This window comes from Thermobia domestica, chromosome 11, assembly GCF_964235325.1.
Source record: "Thermobia domestica chromosome 11, izTheDome1.hap1.1, whole genome shotgun sequence".
Classification (NCBI taxonomy): Eukaryota; Metazoa; Arthropoda; class Insecta; order Zygentoma; family Lepismatidae; genus Thermobia; species Thermobia domestica.
This window is the reverse complement of record NC_137464.1, coordinates 220,445,827-220,454,676: the sequence shown is the minus strand read 5'-3', so window position 1 is coordinate 220,454,676 and position 8,850 is coordinate 220,445,827. Positions and strand designations below refer to the sequence as shown.

Genomic DNA, 8,850 nt, shown 5'->3' with positions numbered 1-8,850 from the left:
GTGTAGGGGGGCCCGTCGTTTTTTTAGGGGGGGCAGCTACAATATACAAAGTAAAAAAAAGTGTTGCTGTTAATGTTTTGGGGCCTGAAAGAAAGGAAAATTTTGGTTTTCTTCTGGAAAACTAAAAACACTATTTTAGCTTATTATTATTATTATTATTATTATTATTATTATTATTATCCATAAATTATATTCAAGATAGTTTTTATTATGCTTAATCAAGAACTACTGCCCGGGACCAAACGCTATACTTTTGTGCATAACTATAAAGGTAACCAAGAAAGTTCTGTCCCTTTTCGTGGAGGTCTGTGTTCAATTGGATCTCACACCGTGAGTTGATTGCGAGTGGAGATAAGGCGAACGTCAGTTGTTGGTGTGGGTATATCCAACAGGTTGGTGTGGGCAATTCAGACACACCGTGAACTTGCGTAAAGACAGAGGGAACATGGGATATCCACAGAGCGTCATAAGAGCATGTGTGCTGAACGAGTTCAAATGGAGGTCAAACGCCGCTGTAGCGGGACAGAAGATATGCCAGGCCTTTGGTGAGGATGTCGTGACGACGCGGACATTGCAGCGATGATTTAACAAGTTTAAGGACGATGACGAAACTCCCGAAAACACCACATGCCAGAAGACCAACACATGTACAGAGAGGAACTGGGGCTACAATTCAGTATGTGGTGAAACCATTCGGTAGCACATCCATCAACTTGTGAAGCACTACAATTTGGGTGGATGGGTCTGACATATTTTGACTGCGGGCCAGAGGCCAACGCGGCAGTCGCCTGTCTTTATTTACTGTTTCGGAGCCATTTCTGGACAGGGCGTTGATATGTGATAAAAAGTGTGTCTTATACGAAGCTCCACGGCGCCGTCATCATTGGTTAGCATCCCATAAACCGATTTCAAAACAGCCGAAACCAGCACTGTACCAGAATAAAGTCCTTCTGTGTGTTTGGTGCATCGTGCATCGGGAACTGCTGCCAGCTGGTCAGAAATGAAAATGAAATTTTTGAGTTTTACGTCCCACGTTATGCCGGTTAGGCTAAAGGAGACGGTGATGGTGAGTAAAGAATGAAATGGTGGAATGAAGAAAGTGGGAGGAAACGGGAGAACCCCGAGAAAACCCACGCACACAGTATTTGTCCACTACAAAGTTCACTTGGCGGGGGCTGGGATCGAACCCGGGACCCCAAGCACCAGAGGTGAACGCTCTACCACTGAGCCACCGCGGCCCTGAGCTGGTCAGAGTATCAATGCAACTGTGTAGTGTCAGCAGTTGAGCTGTGCTCAACAAAAACTCAAAACTCTGGAGCCATCACTTCTGAATTTGCAAATGTGTCCTCGTTTACATGACAACGCTAAGTCCCACGTGGCTAGGATGACTCAGGACACCATTTTCCACCTTGGATGGGAAACAATATTGCAACCACTATATTCCCCGGGTATTGCACCGTCCGATTATCACCTGTTCCATTCTTTGGACAATCATCTTAAAGGACGTCAGTTCAAATCCCTAGTAAAAGTCCACAATGCACCTGATACTTTCTTCGTTTCACGGCCCACCAAGTTCTACCGCGATGGATTCCATGGTCTTCCAGAATGTTTTCAGAAGATCGTCAATGCTGATGGGGACTATTTTTAAACTTCCAGGTTAGGTGACATATCGATGTTCGAAGGTGGTGGGTGAAAAAGCAATAAAACTTTTCTTGGTTACCTTTATATTTAAATTTAAGACCTTGTATACAGAACCTATCTACATAAGATTGATTTTCTTTGAAATTTCACTTAATTTCTTTACGGTTTCCTGACAAAAATATTTATTTATTATTCGTGACTAAGAAAAACATAATTATTTTATTACACTGAGTAGAAATAAAAGAGAGAGTGAATGAAATTCAAATTGAATAAAATCATTGTTTCTCACCAAAATTTCCATCCTCTATGTCTTTTAAAACACTTGTTAAAGCATGTAAAAATAGTACCTTTGTTTTATGGCTGTATTTGTAGTACCTTGTTAAAATGTTTGTCTTCAAACTGTCAAATATAAATCGCAGTAAATTGTGTAATCTGCTGTCACAAAAAAGTATCCTATTTTTCGATCGGTATAAGGAAGAAATACTATACTATTTTTCGATGGGTATGGAAAAAGCAATATTTCTCCATACTATTTTACCATAAATTATGAATTGCCAATAAACTTTGTTACTTTTAAATGAATGAAGCGAGAGAATTTTACTGTGATGTTTTAAAAGCTGGTCATTTGGGGGGGGGGCAGGAAACCATTTGGGGGGCCCGGCCCCGATGGGCTCCCCTTGGCTACACCCCTGTAGCTTCTTAACTAACGATTACGGACATATATAAATACTTCAAGGATTAACATGAACCTTTTCCTTGCGTGGCAAATTCAAATTACAGATCATGAACTATGGATTATAGCAAACAATACGGAGTGCCCACTAACGGGTCGAATATGAGCTAGCTGTAAAGTAAATGGTATATTTACGCATCTGCTCAACTAAAGGAATTACTTTCGCTTAATGCAAGAAAGAAACGACATTGACATCGAACTACCCCGTCGGCGTGTGGATCGACTTACTGGATGGAGAGCTCACCTTTGCTTTAAGCAGTCATGTTAAATACGAAATGCATGGTATTAAACAACAATTTAGACATCGCAGAGAAATGGAAAATTAAGTGAAATACCCAATATTGATAGTTCGTGAATCTTATAAACGGAGACAGTGTCAATTTTACTAATTACTTGAAATGACAATAATATTGAATAGTTCGAATACGAATATTACTTCTTCAACAAGTTGCGTCGAAAATTCTAATATTAAAAAAAAAAGGTTACCTGGATATGGATGATTAAGGTCAGTTCAGCAGCTACTCACAGAATTCCCAGTAGTAGAATGAGATTAACACCGCAGAAACCAATTTCAGGAGGCACGGTCATGGCAGCATACGTGAACGACGAACCAATTTCCAGAAATCTCTCCAGGCCACACTCGACATGACGTAACAACACACTCCAAATCAGGGCGCAGAATTACTACGGCGGCACCAAGTTAGAAGAAGTAAACGAAGAACAGGATACAGTATCTTACTCAGCTTTCACAGCAACAGACACAAGTCGACCACAATTACTAAAGTCACTGCAGAGGACGATCCAACGTCACAGGGAGAGCATTTTATCTTCACTTCCATATAACCTCGTGAAGTCATCCATACCATAAAGCAGGATTGATGGATTATCAAAAAGCAGCGAGGTCAAAACAAAACCAAAACAGGAAGACAGTTTCTAATGTCATCGCAGAGAATATCAGCCCCACAGGCGGAATTACGGTAGACATCTATGTTCTTCACTTCGAATGTTAGGTACTTAATCGGAGCTAGACTAGTAAACTTCCAAGACAAGCGATTCGAAAATATAGTTTGATAAGTTCGTCAATTTAGACTACTTCTGCATTTCATAATGTAACACTCCTCTTCTTTAGCATCATTTGAGTGCAAATAATCACATAACTCTGTTCAATATGCAATTATTATCTTCTGTTAATTCGGGAGATAGATATTAAGCTACTTTCCAGTAGCCATGTTCGTTTCAGTGCAGGGAGGGAGAGCAGAAAAACGCGCTCACAATCTTCCTTGTATCCTGATTGGCTGCTCTTAATTGCGCAGCATGTCACAAAACTAATCGGAAATTATGATACAAAATTTAATATAACGAGATAAAAGTACATTGAACATATATTATTATTTAATGAATATACCCACAAACAGATTATTCGATCTGAATTAAAATACAAATACTCCAGTTTTAAACACTAACGCCATCTCGCGGAATCGAGAGAATCTAACTTGATGCGGACCATAGACTAACAAAGAAAATAGCATAATTCAGCTAAACAAACCAGCCCAATTGTCGACCATATTGAATCCATCAAAGGGGTCGAGAATTGGAAAAAAGAGAAATAACACTTAGTTAAGAGCTAATTCAGTAATCATATCAAATAATCTCCTTGGAAAAGTGTAACGATCAAAGAGGATCGTTACAATGTTCATCTGTCGGACAGCTTTATCGATACGGATCTCAAAGCAGGGTATGCAGATTAAATTACATCAATATTACATGTTAGAGTAGTTTAGTGCTTGTAAGTTGCATTTATAAGTCTTAATGTGACCTTTCGCAATAGTGTGCATTGCAATGGTACGACTTTCTTATGGTTCTTGTAATGATTTCAAACTAGTAACACTAAACTTGTAAAATAAAATACAGCTTTTGCATATTCTGCAGAAATATTACACCATCAAAACATAGTGCGATACCTAATATAGTTCCTTTCCCTATACACTTGTTTTAAAAATAGTATAGTACTTATTTTGAGTTTACTATACTAACAACCTACACTTGTAAACATAATATACAGCTATATACTTAATATTAAAAATTAGTTGTCTGCAGAAATTTGTTCCTTATAAACATGTCTTTCTATACAGAGTGTTCAATTTTATCTGTAAGTTATGCAAATCATGATATACTTGATCTTAACTTGTATCAGATCCGTATATATTTTGATTAATTGTGTATTCCTCTTCTGAGATAATGTCACATATTTCTCCTGTAAATTAAAAAAAAAAAAAATGTTTCCGTAACTTGAATGGCACGTAGTGCTTTTAACTTGTTACTTTTAGGTAGGGTTGTCATAATTTTTTTGATCTAAAATACGGACAGACCTTAAAATGATGACCTGTCAACGATACGGTGCCCAAACACAACACAAATATTTGAAATTGTTTACTTAAAAATAATCTTTTTTCGGTTATCACACAATTGTTTACCGTAATACTTAAAACTCTATTGGAAACTAACATGTTTTATAACTTTTTCATTAACACAAATATAATAAATCATACCATTAAATCACATATATTGAATCTAACCCAGGCCCGTAGCCAGGGAGGGGCTAGAGCGGGCAATGCCCGCTCTAAAATATTTTTTGCCCGCTCTAAAATATTTTTTCCGCCCTAAAAAGGACGTTGTCCAGAAATTTCAAATTGTTTCAGCAAATGCCAAATAGGAAAATCTTGTGATTTTATTTACTAAACAGAATTGAACTTAGTGCGCATTTACTACTACTAACAAATGAAATTGAATGTGGCGTATATTTCTACGAAAAACAACAGTTATTCTTATTGCTAGATATACTCAATAATCTCCCATGTGTTACTATTCCTCATTCCACGAGTTTGAAGAATCACAACCACGACAAGCATTCAAGGAGTTGGACAAGATGCCCTTCCAAAGAATATACATATGAAAATTGACCCGAAAACAGGCTACGTTACATGAATGTGAGTGCCTGGCTTGTGCATGTGTAAAATTGCAGTTAAAAAACATTTGTTTTGCCGATTTGACAGTACATGTCCCACGTGTGCCTGTAATTAACGTGTAAAACAAGCAACATGCCCATGTTTCTTACAGTGCAAGGAAAACACATGTCTCATATATGAAACTGGTACCGAAACTATGTCTGGAGAAAACGTACATGCGCTTCTAGAATAGTCAGATACAAAAAACAATCAGTGGGGAATTCGGAAGTTTTGTTTATCGTAAACGCGGCAACAATGCTGTTTTTCACGTGATTTGAGTCTTTGCGGGGAGCACCCACGAAAATAAATCAATGATTGTAAAATGTTTCTAAATAGCAATCGGCTCACTTTGTGTTTTCTGAGTGGCCCCGAACCATTTGTTTCACGATTTGTTTACAAATATACGGAATGAAGAGAACGTTAATTCTTTATATGCACTCAGAGAAAAAAATCAAGACGGCAGCAGAACACCGAACCTATTATTTAAAAAAAAAAAAGATTTTGTCACACACCATTATAATTGCGCGCAATAATAAGTAGCAGAGTGCTTAGCGAATTTCCGGAAGAAAACAAAAACAGCAGAAAATGAACTACAGACAAATGTACCTCGCCAGATGTTTCCAATTACTCTACTGACTGTTATAACGCCATAAATATGAAGCAGGCATCCATCAAGTCATTTTTGGGTGCAAAAGTTAACGAAAATGAAACTAATTCAGAAGCAGGGTCCTCTGTATCAACATGTGTAGAAGGTCAAGAAGAAACTAAACGTCAAACATCTGATTTCCACCATGTGGGTGTTGATTTCCACCATGTATCAGACCTTGGCGATACAAAACCTGCTCAGCCGCATCTTGCAAATTTTCCAGGTTCCAGCATTTCTGGTTCAATTCGACGATTTCGTCCAATATGGTACAAAACGTGGGATTAGCTCGAGTATTCTGTTATGTTAGATGCTGCCTTTTGCTTCCCATGCCGGAAATATCCGTCAAGAAACAGTGATCCCTCATTTGCGCAGGATGGTTTCAGAGACTGGAGGCATGCAACCGAGAAAAATAAGTGATTTTCTTGTCACTCCAAATCTGAAACTCATAGGCACGCTGTGGCTTGCTACTTGGAGCAACGGAAACGTGAGGACTCGGGCGAAACGATCGTGATGAAAGTGTGTACTGATGTAATTATGAATAATATGTACTATGTGAAAAGTGGGATGGAAGTTTTTCAATTCTTGGCTGTGAATCAGTTGTCCTTTAGGGGAGATTCTGGGTGTGAGCAACTCGGAAAACAATCAAGTGGTTTGTTATTAAATTTTTTGAATTTAGTATTCGTAAAGATCCGAAATAAGTAGAAATTGTTAAAACTATCCCTGCCAATGCAACATACACTAGTCCCGATATTCAGAATGAGATAGTTCATTTCATGGCAGAATCTGTTAAGAGGAAAATAGTAAATGAAGCAAACGAAAATACATTTTGTTCATTACTTGCAGATGAATCCAGAAACAAGCAACGAATCGAAGATTTGTCTGTCGCAATTAGGTACCTTGTGAATTTTAAAGTGCAAGAAAGGTGCGTAGCTATACTGAAGTTGAACAAACAAGACGCTGCCAGCATTAAGAACGCCATTTTAGATTGTTTAATAAAAGTAGAATTCATTTCAAAACCGACACAATAATTCCATAGTGCTACGATGGAGCACCTGTCATGAGTGGACAGAAAAATGGAGTGCAAGCTCTTTTGTCTGAGGATTTGAAGAGGAACATTTTGTTTGTTCGCTGTTTCAATCACCAATTACATTTAGTTATTTTTTTAGAGCCATTGACACAATTCCTTGAACTGAAAGAGTTCTTTGATATTTGTCAACAACTATATTACTTTTTCAGAAAAGGACGCGTTGCAGCAGATTACGCTGGAAGGACTTTAAGCGATTGTTGGAACAACGTTGGACAGGACATCTTGACACAGTGACTGTAATTCATGACGACATGTTTGCACTGATGGCAATTCAAACTTCCCGTGAAGAACACTCCTTAATGAAAGTTGAAGCTACCGGTTTACTACATCAGATTTCCACTAAGACTTTCTGTTTCCTTACTGAGCTCATGTTCAGGGTTCTTGGATATCTAAAACCGACAAACGCACTGTTACAAAGAAGAGATTTGGACATTGATGCCGCTGTGAAGTTAATAGGATCGGTAACGGAACAGCTCAGGTCTTGCCGGCAAGACGAAGGAATATTTGAAAATATCCTTCACGATGCAATGAAGGCATATGCCTTAAACACTTCGATTCAGCAACCACTGAAACGCAAATGCACACTCCCCAGTTGCTTAGCTGATTGGGTTGTTGATTTGGAAGGCATAAATTTGGAGGAGGGAAAGGAAGACAAGAAGGAGCTGAAAAGATTATTCTGCGAAGTTCTCGATATCTCCGTCGAAGAAATTCGGAGCAGATTCAGTGAGATAGGGACAGCTGTGATTGGTGCCATTCACCACTTACTGAGCGGGAAAAGAAGTGAAGAAAATTTGAAACCTCTGTGTGATGGTGTAAAGTACAAAGACCTGCATTGCAAAGTGCTTCAGAATTTGAAGCAGGAAATAGATCTAGGAAATCGACTGATCAACAAGACATCATCTCTGGAAGAGCTCACAAAACAAATTGGAAAATATGGCGAGGCTTTCCCGGGCCTAAAGATGTTTACAGAAGCTGCTCTAATTATTCCGTATTCTACGTCCACGGTCGAAAACTGCTTCTCACATCTGACAGTTCTCCTTCGATCTGAACCTCTGTCTACGGGACATGAAAGAAAATCAGACCTCGTTCTCCTGGCTTACAACAAAGATATTCTGAGTGCACTAGATCTAGACCAGCTTGTAATTGAATTTGCGAAGTGCTCACGTAAACTCCTTTTGATGTAATTACTTACATAAGGACTGTAAAAAATTTTATTTTACTTATGTCAGGGTTGTTTCATAATTTTTATACATAAAAATATCCCATAATCTACTTGTAATAAAAGTATTGTAGTTCCAAAATACTATAATTTAGATAACAGTTAATAAATGTTCCTAAAATAAGTTATTATTTTTTACTTTTAGTACTATTTAGTGTATTGAAATGTATATTGAATTATATACCATCATGTTAACAAAAAATGTTAATGATGATATTTGATAGTCGTGGATTTGGTACTGTAATATTTATCAGCATAATAAAGTGTTTTAACTTCCTTATAGATTCCATAAATAATAAATAAATGTATAAATGAACATAGACATTCACAACGACAAGCGCCTCGAAGAACAAAAGTGTATATATATATATATATATATATATATATATATATATATATATATATATATATATATATATATATATATATATATATTAGAGAGAGAAAGAGTTTTTGTGTTCCTTGCAGTCCCTGCCATTGCCTCCTCAGTATTCATCATTGCCCGCCCTAAGCAATCAG

At 37.6% G+C, this 8,850-nt stretch overlaps 1 protein-coding gene across 1 annotated transcript; it reads left to right on the top strand.

The window, feature by feature from the left end:
• The first annotated feature begins 6,398 nt into the window (after positions 1–6,398).
• LOC145665468 (uncharacterized) lies at positions 6,399–8,296 on the top strand. Its single transcript, XM_081732778.1, has 2 exons — positions 6,399–6,509; positions 7,262–8,296. The coding sequence occupies exons 1-2, from the start codon at positions 6,399–6,401 to the stop codon at positions 8,294–8,296; spliced, it is 1,146 nt and encodes a 381-aa protein (XP_081588904.1).
• The last annotated feature ends 554 nt before the right edge of the window (positions 8,297–8,850 follow it).